The following is a 24,701-nucleotide window of genomic DNA, read 5'->3' on the forward strand; positions in this document are numbered from 1 at the left end:
AAGCTGCACGGTCCGTGCTGTTGCCCAGGGGCTCTGGAGCACAGGGGGATTTCCCGGGGCTCGCAGCTGCGGAGCGCAGCCTGGAGCCGCTCTGTGCGTCACGGAGCCTGTGTGGGCATGAGGCACAGCCCTGCTGGGGCGGCTGCCGCAGGAACACAGCCCACGCCAGCCTTTTTCTGATCAAACACACAGAGAACATGAGCTATTAGAAACTGGCCTGGTATTCACTGCCGGCAGCCTGCCGGAGCTCACAAAAGCAGAAGAAAAACCAAGGTTGTAGCTTGCTGTGCTCATTAGGGATGCGGAAGAGCAGGGATGCGGCTGTGTCCGGACACTCTCGGGGCCGCCCTTGCGGGGCCAGCGCTGCGGGGCCGTGCGGGACAGAGGGACAGAAGGACAGCGGGGCAGTGGGACAGAGGGACAGAAAGACAGAGAGACAGAAGGACAGAGGGACAGCGGGAGGGTCCTCCCTCGGCGGCAGCCGCGGCTGGAGGGTCGGCGAAATTCAGCTAAAAGGTGTGCGAAACTCAGCTAAAAGATGTGCAAAATTCAGTTGAAAGGTGTGCAAAACTCAGGTGGAAGGTGTGTGAAATTCAGCTAAAAGGTGTGCAACATTCAGCTGAAAGGTGTACGAATCTCAGCAGAAAGGTGGGCAAACCTCAGCTGAAAGGTGTGTGAAACTCAGCTGAAAGGTGTGCGAACCTCAGCTGAAGGGGTGTGCAAAGCTGCTGCTTCCCAGCAGCTACAGCCAGAAGTGGCTCATGAAGGTGCAGCACGAGTTTCTCTCCAGAGGCACGGGGAAAAGCCTCCTGTTTGTTTTGTCTTAGCCTGAGCCTCCAGAGAACATGTGCATTTTGCTGTTCCACTCGAGGGTGAAGTGCTATAGCCCCAATCACACCCCGACAGTGCTAAAATTGCAGGGCGTTAGAACACAGCAGATTTATTTTTTACTGATTACGGGATTACTCTACCTCCACTGATTATCTATGAAAAAAATTAAATCTTGTATGTAGATGTGTATAAAATGCCTCATAAATGTGAGGGAGGAACAAGAAAACTTTCATGAGCAGCTGAGAAATCCAGCTTCGAACAACGAAGGGATTTTGAGCGTCCTCTCAGCAGCACCTTTCCCGCCAAAGGAGAAGATCAAGGGGGACTCCATTTCTCTTATTTTTATAGGAATCAGACCAAACCTAGCACTTGTTAAAAACAGCTTTATTTAGATTAGTGCGTTAAATAAATGCATATAAAAATAACCTAATATAACAGCAATTGTTACACCATTCAAAACTAAATACAATATTTATGCTTGGCAGACAAAATGTATGTGATAAAGATTTAGCAAAATTTTTTTTATCCTTTTGTGCTACTTCTTACTCTGGTTTTAGAGATGTTTATATGGAAAGATTAGAGTGTAGCACATGATCTATACTCCTTTTTTTTTTTTACTTATTTCAGCAATAAACAATAATGGCAGTGTTAAAGAAGGCTATAATAACTTATTTAATTAAAAATATCACCATTATTTAAACATTTGAAATAGCCATCCTCTGCTTTTATCACAGCAACAACGGAGCTATTTGTTGGATCAGTTGGATCAAGTTTCCAGACAACTTCCTGTTCTTCCAGATATACACTGGCTCATTTACAGGAACAAAGACAAAACTGGAACAGACAACTGGCTCACCAGACCTGCTGGCCATTCATCACAGCATGATGCTTCAGCAGAGGACATGCTCCCTTTCCTCTTCCCTGCATAAACTAGTCTGTTATTGATTTTTTTTTAGGGAATTTTCGAAGTTGCTGAAAAGATTTGGGACTCAGCACTGGAGCCCTTTGAAAACTCAAGTTCATTTACATACAGATGCCTCTCTGTGTCAGAATGTGGTGCTCTGGTCTGTGTTGGCATGCATTTCACATAAGAGTGCAGCAACAGAAATCAAGATCCCCTCCCATAATTATTCTTTACGTTTTTCTTTATGATCAAGAACAATCAAGATCCTCAGCTAGGGACTGCTGTGGAAAGGCATTAAGCTACAGATACTTCCACAAACCCTGTCTAGGGCTTTAGCCCTCCTAGAAGAGAAATCTCACCTTTGGGCAGGTATACAGAACTTCCCTGCTAGGTTGTTTTTTGGGTTGTTTTTTTTATTTTGAAATAAGCCTCACCAGCAATAAAATTTAGATTCAATTGAATTCTTGTGATGAGGCAGAAATAAAAATATCAGTTACCACCCACTTCCCTTCTGAACTGTGTTGCAAGCTCAAATTGTTGCTCATATTGTTATTTCAAACTTATCACCTGACTGGGTGTCCTTCCTGTATGAGACAGATTTTCATAAGATAACCAACAGAACCCCAAAGAAAGTAATAGTTATAAATGCTTAGGACTGATAGAGGGAGGAGAACAGTTTCATAAAAATCTGCATTGTGCTAATAAACATGCCAAGACAAAGTATGATCACAGACAATATTGTGTCCAGCCATTAGGATTTATTTCCTTCTTTCAAAAAGAAAAAAAATAGGACATGGTCTGATCTCTGATCTTGCAACACTACCTCCAACTGCTTAAAAAATCTATGCAGCTCTCAAGATGTGTGACAAAGAATATTTTTCCTTGAATGTGTGTGGTGAAGAACCTAAAAACAAAAAGGTATGGTTTTGGCTGTAATGTTTGTCACAACATCTATTTGAGCAATGTTGTAAGGTATTTCACATTTCTCCCACTGGTATGAGAAGAAACTGACAGTTAATTTAAAGGAGAGAATCATTTGGGAAAGAGCTGTTCTCCCCAAAATAGGAAGGTGCCCCAGCTTCTCCTAGCTGTAGAGCAGAATTAGCAATAATGCTGCTGTTTATGTAGGTGATGAACACAGAGGATCAGAGGGACAGACCTGGAAGTGAGGACATGAGGTGTTTGCAGAGGCACAAGCCTGGTCCAAAGAGTGCATGACACCATCCAAACATCCCAAACAAAAGCAGTCCCAGGGCCCTCCATTGGAGCACTCACCTGGGGAAAGAGGGAAAAGCTTTGTTCTTCATCTTCAATAACCAGAGGCTTTTCTGGAAGGAGGAGACATCAGGGGAGAGCTGGTAGACTCCCATAAAAAGGCATGTCATTTTCCTGCATGATGTGCAATGGGGTGTGCAGCAAAATGTTTTAATGTGTTACAAAAAATTACGTTCCCGAAGCCATTTTTGACTGAACAAGCAAAACCCAAACTGACTGCTGAACAAGTTTCTGAAGCACAGACATTAAAAGGCACAAGACTGAAAGAAAAGTCCTGAGCTAACCAAGTTAACTGTCAATTTCCTCTGATTTTTAAGTACATTGTGTACATGTACATCAGCTACTGCAAGGAACTCATACTGGAACAGCAAGACTGAGTATTTCTAAAGGCTTTCTCCTTGGCACAGAGACAGACTTTAATTGCAGAGCTTGGGTAAAGAGTAAATGAGCTGTTTAATGGGAAAAATTAAACCTCCTCATACACAGACAATGTCCAGCTCTGCTAGCTAGACAGCAAGTATTTGACAGCAAACTGTTCATAGATTACTTCCATCAGCAGAACAATTTAAGTTATATCAGAATAGGATTTTTGCTATCATGCTTCCCATTCCCAGACATCTTTGTAAAGACTGCAAACAGAGGTGCCAACATATCCCATTCTGACCTACATAGCAAACAATTGGACTTGTGTTCCTGCTGTGTTATCACAAAATGAATCATTGTCATGTCTCCTCAAAGGCCTGGCAAGATGGAGACTTTTCTGCTGGGGAGTGTCAGCTGAACCCTGCACCTACTGCTCTCATGACACCAACTGCATACTTTGTGTTTATCACAGAAAAGAAAAACATCCAGCAGAAAAAGGCTCAGCTTTGAATTTTACTCTTTGCCAGGAAAAACATGGGAACAAGTGAAGCACGGCTCTGAAAGCTCTAGCTTAATAAACTCCAAGGACAACAAAAACAACAAAAAAATTTCATCAATCTTTTTTGAAAAACAGAATAAAGATGTTAGATAAAAACAAACCATACATTGCACAAATCTAAGGAGTAGAAATGGCCATGCTATAGCATTATTCTTCACTATTTCTGCATCTGAGAAAAAATTTAGGGGTATGTCCTGCTGTTACTAGACTCAGGAGGAAAACAGTCTTGCTAGGAATGGGCTATGAAGATGGCAAACCATTCTTTGCAATCTCAGGTTTCAGAAGTCCCTAGGTCAGCTTGGCAATTAAAGGTTGCTGTTGGCTTAGAAAGATTAACCCCAGGGGAAGTTGTCCCTACCAGGAGTGAGCAGCTGGCAGTTGTTAATATTTATGATCTTCTGCTACAATGGTGGGTAGGATCTAAAAAAGTGTAGGAGATTTGGGCTAGGTGTCTTTGAATCAAGCCTGCATTAATCTATGTGATCTGAAGCTTCTCTCTTACCAGCATTTGGAGCATAAAATTCTATCACTTATGCCTAACTGCCACATACTTGTAACCCTATACATGTGGGATAAAATTAAATCAAGACAAACAGAGATGCCTGTATTCCCCCTTTATAAATTATAAGGATAAAAAGCAAGTTTTTTGCCAGGACAGGGTTCAGGAACTTTGGATATCTAGCTAGAAAAAAAATTCTCTTCCCATTAGGAGATATCTCACAGAGTTTGTCAGATATCCAAAGTGTTATTTCTGCTCTCTTCATTAGAAACTGTGTTTTGTAAGTGATAGAGACATACTATTCACACACCACCATTTACTTAAACAAATTATTAATCATAAAGTGATTCGGGAAGGCAAGAAGTGCTCCATCTCCAACCATGACTGGACAGCATTTGGTTTGACAATTGTTCTGTTTGGAAAATCTCCAAAGTTAAAAATGTTTGTTGGGTGAGTTGAAGCTGGCTGATGCTGAGATTGGCTTTTTCAGGGGTTTGTTTTCTTACTTCTTTGGTGAGCTCTGTAGACTGGGGTACTTAGAGACCAACCCTTCAAACCCATTGCTCTTTGAAATGCATCCTCATTTCAGTAATCTCTGCCTGCATCTGAGAAAGGAAAGCACCAGATATGTTATCCTTTATCTTGTCAAAGATTTCAACAGCACAATGGAACAGTAACTTACTGAACAAATACAGAGGACATGTTTTTCTTTATTAGTTATCTCATAGAAGAAATATAAAATTAATTGCTGCAACACCGTTCAAAGATTAAAAATACTGTCTTCATTAAAAAGAAGGACTAAAATCATAACAGCCTAATTGTAACAGGCAGAAGTGTTAAAGTCTGTTGCTAATTGTAGGCATTTGCATTCTTAGGATAACTGAAAATGATAATATTCCAGATTCATAAGCCAACTGCAATGCAAACCCTCTTAAACATGGGGTTTCGAGCAGAACTGTAATCACCAAGGTCTCTAATGTCTCAGCAAAACACACCATGGTCATTTCAAATGAGACCTTACTTTGCAAGCTCAGACATCAAGCAACTACAGCAAACCCTCTTTTGATTGGTGTCCAAAGATAATTTTCAAAAGGAAGAACTATGGGTCCCCTAAAGATTCACAGAAGAATTCTATATATTTTAATTTTCGAATAAAAAAATCTCTGAATCTTCTTTCAGTTTGGAGTTGGTAATGCTTCTTTTTATCGACTGCAATGGCTAAGTACTCAGCCTCCCATGTATTGGATACTGTAGTTTCCATTCAGCATGCTCTCTGAAATCCCATCCCTCTATAAAAGTAGTGCACCACTGGACTACAGAAAATTAAGGCAGGAAAACTGGTTCAAAGAGACAAGGCAGTGATATTTGTTATTGTCAGACTGTTACATGTGTTATTGTCCCCTATGCCATTACTTTTGATAGTTCATCTAATAGTAACAACATTTATCTGATTGCCTGGACTACAAAGCCTCTATGTATTCTCCCGGTTCTCTTGTCCTGAAAATCTCTAGAAATCGCTCCTAGAGAAGGACTTCAGAAACCCAAACTTCAGATAGAAATATTCAGAAAGAATGTAAGTACCACAGCCCTTTACCCCAACAATCCAACTTCTAGCATGTTTAATTTTCCTCTGCAGGAAAGCAATGTCTCTCCTCTGTCCAATATGAGAAAAGGAAATACAGAATTATGGAAATTATTCTATCTCATGGAGTCAGCACCACAAATGAGAGGCTATCTCTTGGTAATTTCTGGAGCTTTTACCTCCCCTGTTGGGCTGTGAGCATAATACCTACAAGACATATTCTGGGAGTTGTTCCATACAAAATTCCTGTACAGGGCTGCACTGTTTACATTGACTACAAATCTGTATGCACAAGAAAGCTCAGCCTGGGAACAAAAACCTATCCTGAAGTCATTCTGTGAAACAAATTGAACATGGTTTTCCCTGTAACAACAAGGGAAAACAGAATGAATCCTGAAGGGTAAAGCGCCTTCCTGCAAAAATTTGCAGGGAACTTCTGCTTTCTAATATAACAGACTGTGTTAAACAAGTCTCTTTACTGAGGAGACTTCCCAAAAATACATGTTCTATAAAGGTGAGACCCATCAAGTCCAGCTAATTGATCCCTCTACATGCCATGGAAAATGCAGTATGGAGATTCAGTCTACACAAGAAATGAAGCGGTCAAAAAAATTACATTGCAATATGAGAGCCATCTTTTGAAAACTACCTGTTTCTTCATACAGCTGTATTCACCATTGCTTCACAAAATACTAGGAGAAGCAGAATACTATTTTTTACAGGTCAGATACAGTGAAAAGTCAATAGGAAGAGTGAAAAGAAGCAGGGAGGTCCTGCAAAAGAAAGCAAACCAATCCTCTGCTTAAAGAAAGTATGAGAAACAGGTCTGTAAAAGCAGTGGATCAAGACTTTCAACTAAGAGGATTTATGGAGAAGGAGATTTTATCTCCAGGCACAGGTTAGCCTCAAATAAATCCTAACCCTTGTTTTAAACAAACTGACCCCAAGTTACCCATGATGTTTAGAAGAATTTTGTACTAGAAGAGAACCTTGGTGGTAATTTTGTGATAAGCAAGGGAAAACATTTGGAAGAGAACTTTCCAGTGAACAACATGACTTTATTTTGAAAAGCTTCCTCATTGTTGATTCATCATATCTCCAAAGCTGCAAATCTTAAGCTTTCTTCAGCTGAATGTGGCATGGACCTGTCACTAGTTTGTTTGCAAAATTATTTAAATGGAGGTTCTTTGTCTACCTTTTCTTTCTCCAAAGGTACAAAATTTTGTTAAGCAAAATTATAGCCTGTACCTCTGGAGAGTGTAAAAAAATTGAACTTGCAGATTTGTTTCTATGAGGGAAGACTTTCTGTTCTAAGAACACAATTCCTCAATGACCAGCACAAGCATGGAGCAGAGTGAGGTTGTGGCTGAGCCTGACTGCTCTAGAAGTGACACAGCACCACAGATGTGTCAGATCCACATGGGAAAGCTGTGCTGGGCAGCAGCATCCTGTACCACACTACTGCACCTGTGGAAGCAACAAGCTCCCAGGGACACAGCACTGTGCCCTAAGGTGGTTCTGTAGCTGCATCATCATTTCTGCATGGCACTGTATTTTCTGGGGCTTTTCTGCCAGTGCAGTACACCAGTCTGCTACTCAAGGCCTCTAATTTTCCTGCAGAGCTTTTCAAGAAACAAGTTTTCATCAGGATTTAGTGTCATGAGGACTTTGTAAGATGGATATGCACAGTGGCATATCAAAGCAATCAGTTAGAACAATGAAGACACAACCATAACCCCCAGTTATGCCATGCTTGTGGACAACATGGATTGAGAGAAAAGGATACAGGATGACAGGAACAAAAGGGACCTCAGGAATAATAAAATATTATGAACAGGTACCCACCTAAAATGTACAAATGTGTGGCAGCCTGAGGAACAAGCAGGAGGAGCTAGAGCTTCTTGTGGTGTTACTACTACTACTTGTGCTGTGGGAATAACAGCCATGGTAGGAGGGCTTGCATGTGATGGATGGATACAAGTTCCTCTGGAAGGACAAAGAAAGAAGGGAATACTTGGAGCTTTCCATGTGAAGGAGCAGCTTGAACATTTGTAGTAGACAGTATTTTGATTAGGAGCATGTTCCAGGATCAGAAAAAAAGCCACTGAGTGACAATGTTGGGGCAGCATATTTCAGCCCCCACCACAGCAATGGAGACAGTCAAGCACTAGAACAGGCTGTGCAGTCTTCATCCTCGGAGATTTCAAAGGTCTGACTAGATAAAAAGTCCTGGTCTGATATCACAGCTGATACCACTTAAGAAGGACTAGGTTGAGAGTTCTCCCCCAGCCTGAAATATACCATGATTCCAAGTCTAAAGAACAGAGCCCAAGACAGGAAATATAGCAATAAGTCTGTTTTGTGACTGCATCTTCACAAGCATGGCACTAGGATGTTCAACCAGGAGTCAACTGTGGGCCAAGGCTGCAGATTCCCTGGAAGTTATAGAGGAATGAGGAACAGTGGCAGTTGCAGCAGAATCTATTCCTGTAACACTTGTGAGCATCAAGCATCTAGGGAAATAAATAAAAATCCCTGGCAACAAACGTTAACTTTGAAGTTAATATGCCAAAGCATATTTTCTCAGGACAAGGAACTTCCAAATATTTTCAGTTTCCCTTACCATTTAGACTTGCACTAAAAAGTATTTCCAGTGAAGGAAAGGGGCAGAGGGTCAAAACTGTCTGTAATTAACTAGTATTCCTTACCTGTGACCTCCCAAACAGCCCCACCATACAATACAGCAGATCACCACCAAGCTTGAGGAGTAACTAAAACTTACTGCCTTGCTCTTGCAGAGACATTGTTCAGATGTTTCTGGAGCATATGAATGAGCTCTCAAATCTAGATCATAATCATAGTGCTTTCTTGACATACATCCAGCTCCTGTTTTCAGTGACAGAACCATATTGATGATTTCTAAATATCTTCAACGCAAGACTGCTGCCCTCAGGAAATGATAATCATACCATCTCTCTTGATCTCATAAATACACCCCCTCAAGTCTTGGTTCTCTTCCCACAGGTGGCTTCCGTTTCACTCAGCCCTTCCCCAGATTTAACTCCTACTTTAGGGAAGCTCATGGTCAGCCCTCCACCTCCTCCAGCTACAGCCTCTTCTAGGAAAGCTGCCTGCTGAGCTTATTTACCTCACCAATGAGGCTGATCCTCACAGCCTCTAGGCTTCAGCTCCCTGCTCACCAGCTCCCTCAACTAGCAGATATCTGAAAAAATAACCTGCGCATTCCACTGCTACAACTCTGCTTTTGGCTTCTTTCTCGTCTTTTCAGAAATTGGCCTGCAGCCATGACAAGGGTTCAGAACTATTCCCAAAAGGGACAGGCAGTCTAAACAGAAAAGTGATGCTGAAAGGCGCTGCATGCACAGTAACCACGGTCTGCCCTGCCTTTTAAGGAATACTGAGCGGCTTGAACATCTATAACCATTTACAAATGAAGCTTGTGTTTCAGCATGGCTCAACCACATAACCAAAATACAAAATTCACTGTTATTTGTCTACAAGTATCTATGTGTCAAAATTCCTATAAAATCTTTCCTACCTGTGTCAGTGGATCCCTGTGATAAAAATGCAATCAGGTACACACTGCCACAGTTCTGCTGCATGCTTCTGTCCCTGGTAACCCATATTCTTATTATTACACTACTACCCATTTGGTTAATGTAAAACAAAAGAAAATTCCAAAGTACTCGAGTACTGCCCTAATCTTCAAAAAGCTACAGTCTGTTCCTGGGTAAACTGCAGACAATGCACCTCTAGGTTCTGTAAAGATTAAGGGAGCAACAGGCTCCTTACAGAACCTGTGTCAAGCTTGCGATCAAAGCTTTTGTGTTTGCATCAATAGCAAGTTACAATAAACTTCATACTAGCCTCCAAAACTAAGTTCTAATACCAGGATTTAGGTAAAAAACTAACTTTCAAAATCAAGGCTCAGTCTTGAAGAAGTTAATATGAGAATTAATTTCAGCAACCAAAGTAATGACTATGTGAGTAATCATTTAAGAAAACGTTTATGAATCAGAAATGGACACATATATGTATTATTTTAAACTCCAGATAAACTATTATGGAATTGACTTGAAGGTCTAACCTTTCAGTTTGTCAACTGCTAGAAGATAGTTTTCCTTGCCCAGTTTTTACAAGTATTTGGAAGTATGCATTATTTTTGCCTACAGTATTTCCAATTAATAATGTATCAGAGAAAAGAGATACATATTTTTATATATATATATTATAAATTGTTCAGATCACACCATTAGAAAAAAGTCTACACAAGACCATATCCCAATGCAACATTAAAGTGTCTAAAAGTACTGAAAATGAAAAAGTAATCATAAAATTGATGTTGCATTTATATGATTATCTATGAATACAGTAATTTCCTTCATGGAATTTCTGTTAAGAATAAAGAAAACGCTCTGTGGAATTGCTGACAGTGCTACCATTTAGTCTAATGCATGAGGGGCTCTCAAACTGGACAGGTGAAGTATTCACAGATGGGCAACCCTCACTGTTCTCCTGAATATGTGAAAACCAAGGCAAGACTGGGGTGATTTCTGGATCTCTGCACAGGACAGATCCCTTTGGAGGAATGCTGTCATGTCACCTGGTAGGCAGCAGCGTTGGGGAGAGTGATGAAGCAAGAAGGGCATTCAAGAACCCCTGCCTGAACCTGAAATACAGGTTTAAAGTGAAGCTGAAGGCAAAATAAGAAACAAGTGTGGGTGGAGACCAGTCCTGGGTAGAGAAAACAAAGGAGAGTTAACTAAAGACATTTTAAATCAGGTGGTAAACACAAGAGCAAACCCACTTTTCCAACACAAAACAGTGGCACTATCCTTGGAGAGCTGTGGTGGTGCAATGCTTTGTGAAACTGCACACCCAACTATCTGATTCCATTCTCTTTATTTTGTCTTGGCACTATCTACACGAATGGAAAACAACTGCAAATATAGATACATGTACTTGGGTTTTACTGGCTTCCAAAACACGACTGGATTGGAAACAATGGTTCCAACACATTCATCTTCTTTCAGACTGTGGTTTCATGGAAAGGTGGTTGTTTCTTGAGCTTTTAATTAGCATATCATTTGTATGCTAGCCAAGAGAATTCCCAAAGGCTTTTCCCCATACTGCTCCTGTCAGCCTTTTTTACAGAAGAGTGCCCAAGCAAAGGCTACTTCCAAAATGCATCTGTAAAACTTACATTTGAATACTCTTCATTCATAAAACAGATGGAAAAGTGAGGAGTAAGGAGAAGAAAAATGTACAGAAAGAATGCAGACCTGTACAAAAATCATTACAATGCAAACCAGAGATTGCTTGATTCTCCATTCCCCATAATAGAAATATTAAAATTAATGTTCTTTGGGCTGCATGTCACATTCAATTCCTAAAACAGAATATTAGCTATTGTGTTTCTGTGCTTAAAGTCATTTTCCCACTGCTTTTTGTTGACTGCTTGCATTATTTAACTTTAAAGAGTCCAAGAGGCTTCTGATTGTTTCACTTCCTATTCCTTTCATCCTATTCTTCATCTTGCTGGAATTATTTTTTCCAAATGGTATCAGTAGAGCTGCCAGTCCCCAAGGTTCTTTATTGATCATTTGCGGAGTTTTATCTTCCTTCTGTAAAATCCAGGCACTTTCTCTGGCCATAGCTATAAATTTCTCCAGCTGTGGCTGATTAACATTCTTGCTGATATTAAGGTCTTGTTCAAAGGGATTCCAGATATAAAGAGGAGACGACTCAGGCTTATTTACTTCCTTTCCCTGCAGACAGCATAAAGAAAAGCCAAAGTTGCATATGTACATTATAGGCTGAGCAAATAACGAATCACTTGAGTTATTACATTAGAATTAAAAGTGTTTTGACCTATTAGAGAACATTTTGCAAAACACCCAGTCATTATTAATCAAGTTAATTTTCTTGTCAACTTGACTGTATTATTCCTGTTCTCTGAATCCTCTCAGTGGTGGTTTTCTTTGCCACATGAAACTTAGATATCCTTCAAGGTAAAGAACACACAACTACAGATTAACCTATCTTTCTGGCCATTCTCCCATTTGCTGTCCAACAAACCTCAGACCTCACTACTACAACCTCCTACTCTTAATTCCGCTTGTGTATGGGCAGCATCAGGGTGTCATATTAACCTGCACAGCTCAGTTTGATAAAATACTGCATGCACTTAAACTGTTCAAACCATTCCTCCTACACTGTTCAGAGACATCACAGTGCTGGTCTAAGTGGACAAGATTGCTTTGTTGGCTGAAATTCCTCCCAGTTTGGTTTGCTTTTAAGCACAGAGCTATTCAGGTCATGGTCCCCTGTTAGGCACCTGGTATAGGACAACACAAATAGCTGACAACTATGTAGTTTGTTATTTAAATGCACTTCCATCTCAGTGCTTATCAGTGTTTCTTAGCTGACTCGTTCTTTATAGCAGAACCTCTGCCCAAGCTCTAGCAGGAATCTACCAGCTCCTGCTGGTCCAGGAAGTGTCTGTGTACACCTTACATACACTTGCCCCAGGGCCAAGAGCACTGTCAGAGGAAGAGCAGCAGCCCAGATACCTCCCCTGACTAGCTCAGGCTCCAAATGGGCTTTTGCCTGCCTTTTTCAGGTTCAACAGCAAACTGAAGTTCTCAACCTAAATAAATCAGTTTCTAGGATCGATCTGCAAAAAGAGCTCTTTAGCCAGTGATCCACAACGCCCGAATAGGAAAGAGAACAAATGAGCATCCACACAGCAATGTGGCACTGAAACCCCACTCTGGAAGCAGCCCAGCAGGAGCAGGAGTGAGTTATGGAGGTTACATTTTCATGTATTCCTACTACACCTGCATGCACACACAGATCAATAGGACAACTAAAACATATAAAGCAAACTGAAGTGCTAGCACAGAGTTACCATGCTATGGCATGCCTACTGAGCTGCAGCACAGTTACTGTAGGCTGATACAAACTGCAGGAGAAAATTGCAGTGTCAAAAGCATACCCAAAACTCAGCTGTAAGTTTTAATGTAGGCTCTGGTCGGGTCTGGACTCCCAACTTTAAATGTGAATCTTGTCAGCTCACAGGGTTTGTCACAGACTTTTGCTATGACAGACATCCTGACATTTTAAAAGTTTTCCTCCCACAGAAGCAAAAGAGCTTTGACTTTTTTACAACTGCCACTTTTATTACAGGGCTTTTCACAAAAATCACATCAGCTTTGCATGAGTTTCTGCTTTCCAGCATATCCAAGCAACGACACTGTAAACGTTCTTAATGGTATTGTAAATTACTGGGCTCCAAGAGGAAAACACTCCTCCTTCACAGAAAGAACTCTGTTTCCATATAAATGTTTCTTTATATATAATTAAAGATGATAGAAATTGTTGCTTAGCATATGCAGTTTGTCAAATGGCAGACAGAGAGACTCAATTGCTAGTGATGAGCAATTAAAATCCATTTACCTTTCGAAGATTTATGGAATTCTTTCTGAAGTCAAAGTTTCCAAAATATTCAAAAAACTCACCCAACAATACATCTAAGGGGAAAGAAAAACAAGAGCCATCAGTAACATTAAGGAAAAGTTTGTTTTCAATATGGTCATAAAATAAACAAAAGTTATGAAGATCTACCTACCAAGTGTTTCTGTGTTTTTTGTAGGTTTAATCTTCCTTAAATCACTAACAAATGAGCAATCATATCCTCCAATTATATGCTTGTCTTTTTCACCTGAAAGAAAAATTGTGGGCATATTTTGAAGTAATAAACACTAAAATGCTATTGTATTTATAAAATTCAGATAACAAGCTGAAAGCAATGCTACCATACTACACAAATCAAATTAGGAATTCACAAGTGAACTTTAAGGTTAAGATTCAAATTAAGTGGTAAAAGATTTAAAAGAAAAAAGTCCACAGATGGGCAAAGGAAAAGCATAATGAGCAAATGGCACATTTTTAAAATCCTACAGGACTAAGATAAATGACATCGTATCTCTTAAAACTTCTTGTAAGTAACAAACAGGGTATCTCTGCATAGAAGGCTGTATTACACACTTAAGAGCACAATTCTCTGAGGTTACTGCCTACATGAGGGTTTAAAAAAAGATCAGCCCCAGAGCATTCACTGTCTTCCTCTGAAAAACTTCACAGAATTAGGAACACTCTTGTAAATATCTGAACACATGTTTTATGTATAAACATTTCTACAGAATTCTGATGGAAATGTTTAAAATTATTTTAAAGTAACTGAACACAGATCTTTTCCTCCACTTCAAGCACTCAAAGCTTCCAAGGAATCATGTCAATAAGCAGAACACATGAGTAAGGAATCAAGAACTTGGGGTATCATTCTCAATGCTTTCATACAATTCACTGAAGATAACACACCCTGAATGCTGTGTAAGAAACCTCTAGAACAGCTTGTTTGTGGAGATATAAGAACTATTTGCAAAGGGCCTGAACAGTCTCAAGGATATTAAAAATTAGGAGGAGAAAACATAGCCTTTCTTTTAAGCATTTGATAGCTATAAAACAATATATATCATATCATCGTATTTTGTGCAGTTAAGTCTGCACAAAATCCTTAACTCCAGAAATGTTCAAGACCCTACAAGAATTCTAACTAACAAAATTTTAAAAAATTCAGGAGCATTGAACAAGTAAATTACATTTAATTATCTAAGAGACAGAATAATTCTAACCCCTCTAAATCGAATTAGTATTGTATTGAAAAGGGATTTATTTTGCTTTTAAAGATGCATTACTTCCACTAAAAAAACCCATGTAAAACTTGTGTATTCCCTCAAACTTAAAACACAAATAATATTCATTACTATTCGAGAGCATAAAGAAATTGCTTGGGTTTTAGATAAAACAAACAATCAGCTGCAATAAACACAAACAGCTGTGCTTACCTGCCAGTTCCTTCAGCTGGTCTAGTGTTGGAATGATAGGTGGTGATCTCCTCTGCAGAAAAAACATGACCATCATGGTCAGGGAGAAGTTTGTGATCCAGGCACCAGGAGCACTGTTAGTGAGCCCGTGGACACGGGCCCAGCACCGGATAGTGAACACCAGCGCCCGTACACGGGAATCGAGGCAGCCATAGATGTACAGGAGCTCTGAACTTCTTATTGCAATGCTGAAGAGGAAATGTAAATGATGAGGAAATTATAAAGTATCAGGTGCAGTATTCATTGCTCATTAAGGGGGCTTTCATGGAAAAAGAAATTAACTTTTATACATTTTAAATAATAGAAGAGAATCACAGAATAGTACAATGGTTTGGGTAGGAATGCCTGGAATTATCCAGGATTAAATACCTGGTAGTTTTTCATAGCAAGCATAATACAGTTCTGGATAAATAATATGCATTTGCACTGTTTCCTGTTTCCTCAATCCACATCACAGTGGAAAATAAACCCAAAATAGAGAAAACACCATCAAGTGCTGTGGAGTCAAACTATGCAGAACTGAGGTGAAAAAACAATATTCAGCCACAATTACCTTTGGTACGTTAGATATCTCTATCCTAACATATAATAAAATTCAACTAGAACTTCTATTACTGCTATTGTCTAAAAGGTAGTAAAATGCTGCACTGAAAAATAATCTAAGTGCAGAGACACAAAGAAATCCACAAAACAAGTCAGTTTGGTAATTTTCAAATGATTAGTGCTTAGTCAAGCTGAAAAAAACAACTAATCTGGAAGGATAAAGGTTTTCAGATGGATCAGTTTTTGATCTCCTTTATCACGCTGTTACACAACCATTCATGTATTGTACAAATGGGAGGGCAAGAAAAAGTAGAAAAAAAATGGCAGTATAAGAGCAAAACTTACTTTGATTCAGTTTTAGCCTGAAGTGCTAAAAGATGTTCTAAAAATTCAGCATAGACTTTTGAGGACATTTACTAGGTCAAAATTTTGTACCACCTGGACTTCTTAAATTTCAGCTGTGAGATGCTGTAGGGTGTCCAGAGAGATGTGTTTCTAGTTAAAATTATAACAAGACAAGACATACAGTCCCAACCAGCCAAACTATCAGCAGTGAGTTACAAGGAAGCTTGTACAGAACTACATGCTAACTTTCACTGTGGCTGCATATAGAGAAGTGATTTCATTGTAAGAAACTTATTCAATATTGCCTTAACAGCTCCTGCATATCCTGAAACAGAACTTTGGGTAATTCAGTAGTGTATCTGATCTGATTGCATCTGATGCAGAGAAGTCACAAAACCACACTAAAGCGCGTATCACAGAAACACAAAATAATCTGAGCTGGAAGGGACCCACAAGGATCATCAAAGTCCAACTCCTGGCCCTAAGAGTCACACCCTGTGCTGAGAGCACTGTCAAAAAGCTTCTTCCACTCTGTCAGGCTTGGTGCTGTGACCACTTCCCTGGAGCGCCTGTTCCAGGGCTCAACCACCCTCTGAAAAACCTTTTCCTAATATCCAACCTGCATCTCCCAGACTGAACTTCAGGCCATTCCCTTGGGTTCTGTCACTTTTATCCTGAAGAATAATCGCTCATATTTTTCTATTCCCCAACAACAATGAAAAGGGTCAGTAACTCATTTTGGGCTATGTACGCTTATGCCAGAGCTGTTTACTGCCGTGAGGGGGTGTTTCTGACAGAAAGCCAGGACAGCAGAAGCACAAAGGGGCGGCGCGGCCATTCCTGTGTCACCAGGGGCCCTGGGGGGATTCCTGGGCAGCCGGCGCCCCCTAGCGGGCAGTGCTGCGAGCGGCCCGGGAACGCCGCGGGCCCCCCTTCCCCGCGGGAATTCCCTTGGCTCAGGGCATCTTCCCAGCAAACAGCTGTACGCAGGCCTTAAGAAAAAGGGAAGGACACCAAAATAACTAGAAGCGAAATCCCTAAAAATTAACATTCTGGGGGCTGCTTAATCTGAAAAGTAATCAAGAAAGGCTGCACATATGCCATGGGGAAGTAATGACTAATGAACACTGACTGCCTTCTTCCCTGTTTTATAAGCCAACCTTCTTCCATACACTGGTTTTTGAGGCTTCAACTAGCAAGAATTTCCTATGCTGGAGAAAGACAACTTAAGGCCATCAAACTCTAAACTCTAGAAGTCAAAAAATATCCTTTTTACTTTCAGAGCCAACATTCACATTTGTTAAGAACCCAGAAAAGAGAAAACAGTTGATATTACAGGTTTTCTGAACACAATAAGTACATCAGAATTCTCTGCAAACTTTTCAAAACCAGGTCTCACCTGTTGCTCACTGACAGATCACACTGGAATCCTGTTGGCTGATGGGAAAACTTCACCAGAGGGCAGCGGGCATTGAGGATCTTCTGTACATTCCCACACCCAGGACCAAAATTATCAAGGCAGTCACCAATCACAGAAAGAATCCTCTGAGTTGCTAATCTTTCTGATGGTAATCTTTTCATCTGATACTCCATTTCAAAGGGACCTTTTTTCTATCACAGAATTTTAAAAGCAAGCTGTTAGCTCTCAAACAAAAGAGACATTTAAAAATACTTCTGAAAGATCACCGCAATTTGCAAAGGAGTTTGTACAACTAGAACTGAAAGACAAGAATTATTCAAAGCAGTCCACAGAACTTAAAATAGGTAAAAACATATTGCTCTCTCTTTTACATTCTTTTCTGGTGATTCAATTTTTCCAGGCTAATTAGTGATCAACTTACTATAAATCTACATGTTCAAACAGAAGTGTAATAGTACTACATCTCATTACTGGCTAAAAAAGGTTATTGTGGAATTACCCAGAGAGCATAAATGCTCTGACTGCAAAGAGGAGCACACAATTACAGAGGGGCAACACAACCAAACTACCAATAATTTCAAACTATTGGTAATTCCATGTCAAATCCTCAAAGAACAATGCATTATTAGTAAATCAAGTAGCAATGTAAGGAAAAACGTCTTTTTCATTTAAAAAACTTTAAAACTTAGCATGCAAATTACTTAAATTGTTCAAAATTAAGATACAATTCTGGAAGACTTAAAAAATTACTTCATGTCATATATAGTTTCCATGAAAGAGAAAAATATTGTGAAGATATATTCTAACATCAGAAATTAACTTCTCTGTAGGTCTTTGTATTTTGATTTGCCATATTTGTAGTTTTTACCTCAATAAAACACCTGTGAAATCTCTGGTTTTTTTATAGTCTTGTGTTTTTAACACATCAGCTAGTTTTATTTGCTAATCTTATATTTTACACTGACTTATCCACCCCCTTGGAACATGTCATGGTTGAATGCATACTGTACAAATAAAATTACAGTGATGTAACAGTAACTGAGATACCAAGTGCATTACTTTTGTTGTCCACAAATTAGTAACCTCAAACAGGTGAAACAATTCAGAAGTTATGGACCTTGCCACCTTTCCCATAAGGTCAGCTCAGAGGCTGAATTTCTGAGCGTCTCCGGCAATCACCGAGGTGACTGTTCCCGAGAGGAGTGGCTCTCCAGTCAGCACCACGTGTGGTGGAGCATGCCAGGACAGCAATCCCTAATCCCATCTGGCTGTGAGGCTGCATGCTACAGTAGGGCTGGCTCTTAGTGAAAGAAGCCTGTAACTATCAACATCGAGGCAGTTAACAGGAAAGATAAAGATGGGTACTCAGCTGACCTGTACGTGGGCAGGTGTTGATATTTATATTTGTGACAAAAACCACAATGGGCCTTTCCAGACAGCCCCTCACTATTTCTCAAAAACTGAATGAAGACTGTTTTATAATAAAGTAGATATTCTTAGCAATTAAATGAACCTTCATATACAGCTTTGGTGCTACCTAGGGGCTAGGAAGTACTGATACACTTGCCTCAACCCTGCGGTTCTTCCCCAATTCTTGTCATGTAGATGGAAACAGCAAATATGAAACTGTTACTATTAAGAGTAAACAGTTACTTTTTGGTAAACTGATACAGTAACCTAAGCAAGAAGCACAACAGTTTAACAAAAACTGCTATTCTAAAATATCACAGAGCACTGTTTAAAGTCATTCACTAATCTCCCAAACTGCCCAGGGGTTAAAAACGCCCTGTCTGTGGTCTAGCATTCACTCTTGGTAAAGAATGTTCCCACTTCTGCCCTTTTCTTAAATTACAATTAGCAATCAGCTTGCCATAAGGCTCAAAACCAATTATTTCATGTAAATAAGTGCTGAAATGCCTGATCCTCCCCATTGTTGGCACCTCCTGAAAGGCTACAGAAGTGGAGAAATCAGAACATAACTTTTCCACTGCTGCAAAATAAATCACCTTGTAACTAAAGCTATGTCCCCTTTGTCTCCCCAGAGTAATAAGTCTCTCAGCTATTCACAGGTAATCACAGATGCTCACTCATCATCAAATACTCTACATTTCACAACAGAACTTCTATCTCCACAGAGGATACATAAAAAAGAAAACAGTCAGTTACTAAAGATACTGTTAAAATAGACATTTTATACTTAAAAGTTATTCCTTCAAAATTTAAGAGGCAACTTCACTGATTAAACATAAAGATTTTAGCACTTCACACACACATGACAACCCTTCTCTTCAGCTGACATATTTGTTTTCATTGTGATTTATCACTGCAGTAATACTAAAAACTATATACATTTAAAGGATTATTTCTTTAAAAGTAACTTATACAGCGACATACAAATTGTACAGAAAAGCTGAGAGAATTTTCAATCCTCAAAAGTTTAAGCCCATTGTCTTCTAAGGAAAACTTAAAAGACAATAGGCTTAAACTTTTTTCCAAAACTTCAACAGTTTTTCCCAACAGCTTTTCCCAACAGTTTTTTCCAAACTATCTGTCACCACACAAGTAAAAAGAAAAGTTTTCACGAGAACCACTTACTTGATTATTCATTCAGAATCTGTGAACTGTAAGTATTCACCGTGACTATCCCACATCCTGAGCTCTCACACCTGCACACACTCAATATGTGCCTATAGATATATATACAGCCCAGGACATAATCCAGTAACTTTCCTGGAGCATAAAGTCATCTCTTTAAGGTAAGGAAAAGAACGTGACAATCCTCCCAAAACACAGATGTGCACATGCACAAACTTACTTTGCTTTAGGACATAGAGGACCCTAAAAAACAAAGCCAAGCTTTAAGAGAGCATGGCTGAAGCACAGAAGCTACAGAGAAGAAAACACAACAATAGAATGGGAAGGTCTAATTCTGCTGAAACAAGTTTGGAGGGTTTTTCTCATAGTGAAATTCACTGTAATAGTGCAAAGTTTACATAAACACCAAATCATTTTCTTCCTATTGCAAAGAACATCTCATCCACGTCACAATCAGTTTCTGAAAGTCTTCAGATCCAAACATTCAAATAAACTTGTTCAGACTCTATAGTATGAACCCATATAAAAATCTAAATAAAAATAATCTCATTCCTGTGTGTGAAACAGCAAATGAGCTGCTCTGTTGAAGAAATCCAACAAACTGAAGATGCACAGCACAATCTCACCATTTTTGTAGCATGCTTTCCTGTGTCACGGAAGTCCAAAAACATGTCCACATCAGATCCCAGTTTGCCAAATGTGTTGACTGAAGAGCCAAATGGCTTTACTGTGCTGTCAGGGAAATAGGCACGTGCAAAATCCCGAACCAAAGAACAGGCCAGAAATCGCAGCCTGATGTTTTCTTCTGTCAGCTGATACTCATTCAGTAGAAGGTACATCTGACTGCTTATCTAGTTCAGAAAATAAACACCATAAATATACAATGACCCATCTTCTATTAACATATATTTTCATCTATTTAATATCAATGCAATTAGAAGGTTATTTTTCAAAACTTCAAAAAGGTTTCTTTCATACAGAAAAATTATTTTCATAATTAAAATTAATAATTTCATTTATTTATTTCAATGTAGGAGAAATAAATGTTAATATGTTACCATTTTAATAAAAATGTTAATATGTTACCATTTTAATAAAAATAAATAGCTTTTTAAGTTTCACATGACCACTTGCAAATCTGAAATGAACGTGCCTTATTTTTAATTAAGAGAGATCTAGAAACCTCTACTTACACTGTCTGCAAGACAAATCTTTTCAATAAGGTCTTTCACTGGAATGTGACTCTGAGGAGAGAGGTGAAGTGGTGCCTCTTCTACGTGTTGACTCACTGGGTTCTTCAGTGTGAAAGTAAAAAGTCTTGATTTAAATGGGACAACATGATGCTCTGAAGCACTTGGGATCCCAACAGCATCCTGCAACGAGGCTATACTGCTCTTTTCTGAAAACTCTATTAAAGCACTGATGCCCTAAAACATTAAGAATGGAAATACAGGGTGAGATAAATGCATAAAATGCTTGAACTCATTGTACTGATATTACTCAGATGTTACTGGGGCTCCTGAGACAGATTACTATGACAGCCTTGAAGCCAATGCCAGGTTCCATATCTTAAAACACTTTAGATGCTTTTCCACAAGAGATTAAAAGTATTTAAGATGCACTATTCTTGGAAGCAAGCACTAAACATAAAAGTTCAGAACTATATCCACCTTCACAACTGAAATACTCAAGAAACACATAAAAAAGAGCTACCTCTATTGTCAGAACAATGAATGGTGCTATGTGAAAGTTTCAAAGATTTAGTGCAAAACAGGTTGCTGGCTATTCCTTAGAGGTGTTGCTTAGCTGACTTATGAATAAAAATCAACTGCTCAGCAACTTGTGAACATTAGCACAGATAAATAGAGATTTAATATGCTAAGTGTATATAATTTGCTTAACTTATGTATGAGGCCTTAACCAAATTTTCTTTCTGGTATTTCTTTTCATTTAAGTCTAGATTTTATTCTACATCATTAATTACTTACACGATTTTCAAAAAAGAAATGACTCTTAACATTCCCATGACTGGCTAAGTACTGCAATAATTTTTTTTCATTAAGTTTTGATGGGCACTTAATTAAAACAGTCCGTTCAGCTTGATCCAGTCGTTCTGTCTGGACTTCAGCAAATGTCTTCTTTCTGGTACTGACTTCAGCATCTGTGAGAAGAAACAAGCATCAAGGCTTTTCCAAGTAAACAGAAAGATGTGTGGCTGGTTTTAGCACACTTAATCCTTTCCTATGGATTGAACAACTGAACAAAGATTTGTTTGACTCTACAAGATCATGACAACAAAAATGAAAAGAATGAAGAATGAATGAAGGACAATGAAGAATGAATGAAAGAAATATAATGCATACAATTGTAATAACAAGGAGTAGGAAAGGTAGGAAGAAAACAAAACTGACTTCCTTTGGTGCACAGGAAGCTTCATAATACAAGGAATCTTTTGTTCTTTAATTTGCTGCTCACCATCAAAAAACTTAGCACACCCCTAAGAGATAGGAAATGCCAGCTAGGCAGTGAGGCAGGTCTAGACCTTTGGCAAGCTTCACTGAAATGGCAGTCTCTCTTAAATACCACAAAACCAGCACTTTGGAACAATTCAACACTTGCTATTTTTACAACTCAGCACCTTCCTTTACCGTAAACGCCCACTCAAAATTTTCACTTAATAATACACTTTCATCTACTCCAGTACAATAAACCCATAGAGCAGTCATATCTCATCACACCACTGGCAATCTGTACTGCTGCTGACAGCCTCCAGAATTCACACGGAATCAACACATGCTGAACATCCAGAAACATGGAACTTTTTCCTCTTTGCATACAAAGGGGCCATCTCCCAAATCTGAAGTCATGATCACTTCCCTGCATAGCTTTCAAACTAATCCACTGACCACATCACATCAGCAGCGCCTGTGAAGCTGTTGCCTGTTAATATTTCCCTTTTGTCATTTGGATTGGGAAGCTGGGGAGCATTTCCCAGCAGCTACCATGTGCCACAGGGATATTCAGCAGAGAGCACTTTATTCTGCTTTTGGTTTTGAAGAGCCCATGGGATATTGTGGCCTCAAGAAAACCTTTAAGTATCATTACATGATAGTTGTTAGTATTACTTGATACTATTTATTAAAAAAAAATCTTTCATTTTATAACTTTACTGAGCTCTCACAATATTATTTACTGTTGTAAATAATAATCACAGTAGCTCTTTCAACAGCCAAGTTTTATACTAGCATTTTTTATCAGAAAACTAAGGAAACACTTTATGAAGATGATAAATATCACAGTTTCCATGGAAACTGAGAAGGATGAAGTGACCAAGATGCAAAAAAGACAAGTCCCATGGATGGGTGACAGGGACCTGCATTAGGCCGGAACGGCTGTGATTTTTGCCTGATTTACTACCTGCTCCGGAGATTATATGATCTCACAACTTCTGGCTCTGCTGTCCTTTGCAGAGTCTTGAGCATGGCACTGATGCTCATTAGTTCTCTGCTTGTCCTAAAGACACTAAAGTGCCAGTCACACATTTCCTATGCCCTTTTGAGGGGTCTCTCGGGGTGAGCCCCGTCACTTGATTCACCTCTAGCTGGTATCTACAATCAACAATCCCCGTCCCGGGCACTGACAGCGGACTCCGGCCTCCTGGGCTGCAGCCCCACACGGCACAGGCCGACCTCACCACCCGGCTGGGCTGCTCGGGCCCTGCGGGGCTCCTCACGCCCAGGACGCGGGCGCTGCCCCGGCGCCTCCGGTGGGGCCGAGCGGGTCAGGCGGCCGCTCCCCTCCCCACGCCCTCCGGCACAGCCGGCTGCGCGGCACCGAGGCCCGCGGTGAACGCAGCGAGGCCCGGCGAGCCGTCCCTACCTTCCCCCGGCTCCTCGGCAGCCGGCTGCGCGGCGGCACCGGAGCGGCCGAGCCGGGCGTGCCCGCGGGAGCCGGGCACGGGGAGGCGCAGGCGGCCCCGCAGCAGCGCCAGCGCCGGGCCTCCCGCGCGGAGCGCCATGGCCGGCACGGCCGCCCCCGCTCTGCGCAGGCGCCGCGTTCCACGGCGGCCGGCGGGGCTCAGCCCGCTCCGTGCGTGCCGGGAAGGGCTGAGGGTGCCCGGCGCGTTTGGGCGCTCTGCTGGGAGGGAGCAAAGCTGAGCGGGCAGCCCAGGGTGCGGGCAGTGCCTGCTCCGGGCAGACGGGACAAACAGCTGCCAGCAGTGTGCCCTGGCGGCCAGGAGGGCCAACCCCGTCCTGGGGGGCATCAGGCACAGCATGGCCAGCCGGGCGAGGGAGGGGATTGTCCTGCTCTGCTATGCCCTGGGGCCGCCTCACCTTGAGGCCTCTGTGCAGCTTTGGGTATCACAGCGTAAGAAGGATATAAGGCTTTTAGTGAGCATCCAAAGGAGGGCAACGAAGAGGATGAAGGGCCTTGAGGGGACGACTTAAAAGGAGCATTGGAGGTCACTTTGCCTGGTTGCCTCAGCCTAGAGGAGATGGAGGGGAGACCTCATGGAAGTCAACAGCTTCCTCATGAGAAGGAGAGGTGGGCACTGATGTCTGTGGTGTCCAGTGACAGAACCCGAGGGAATGGCCTGAAGTTGTGTCAGGGGAGGTTTGGGTTGAATATTAGGAAAAGATTCTTCTCCTAATAGGGTGGTTGGACACTGGAACAAGCTCTCCAGGGCAGTGGTCACAGCAGGAAACCTGAGAGTTCAAAAAACTTTTGGATTCTGCTTTCAGGCTCATGGTGTGATTCTTGGTGTTGTCCTGTGCAGAGGGCCAGGAGCTGGACTTCAGTGATCCTTGTGGGTCCC

General features: G+C 40.7%; 1 protein-coding gene across 1 annotated transcript; it reads right to left on the bottom strand.

The window, feature by feature from the left end:
• Positions 1 to 10,919: 10,919 nt before the first annotated feature.
• MTPAP (mitochondrial poly(A) polymerase) lies at positions 10,920 to 23,947 on the bottom strand. The gene is given in 10 exon segments (XM_054634717.2): positions 10,920 to 11,487; positions 11,490 to 11,802; positions 13,493 to 13,566; positions 13,665 to 13,757; positions 14,944 to 15,170; positions 17,270 to 17,481; positions 20,512 to 20,736; positions 21,079 to 21,312; positions 21,874 to 22,046; positions 23,765 to 23,947. Coding segments are annotated over 10 exon segments (1,737 nt in total). The 5' UTR covers positions 23,904 to 23,947; the 3' UTR covers positions 10,920 to 11,440.
• Positions 23,948 to 24,701: the final 754 nt, after the last annotated feature.

Source organism: Agelaius phoeniceus, chromosome 1, assembly GCF_051311805.1.
Source record: "Agelaius phoeniceus isolate bAgePho1 chromosome 1, bAgePho1.hap1, whole genome shotgun sequence".
NCBI lineage: Eukaryota > Metazoa > Chordata > Aves > Passeriformes > Icteridae > Agelaius > Agelaius phoeniceus.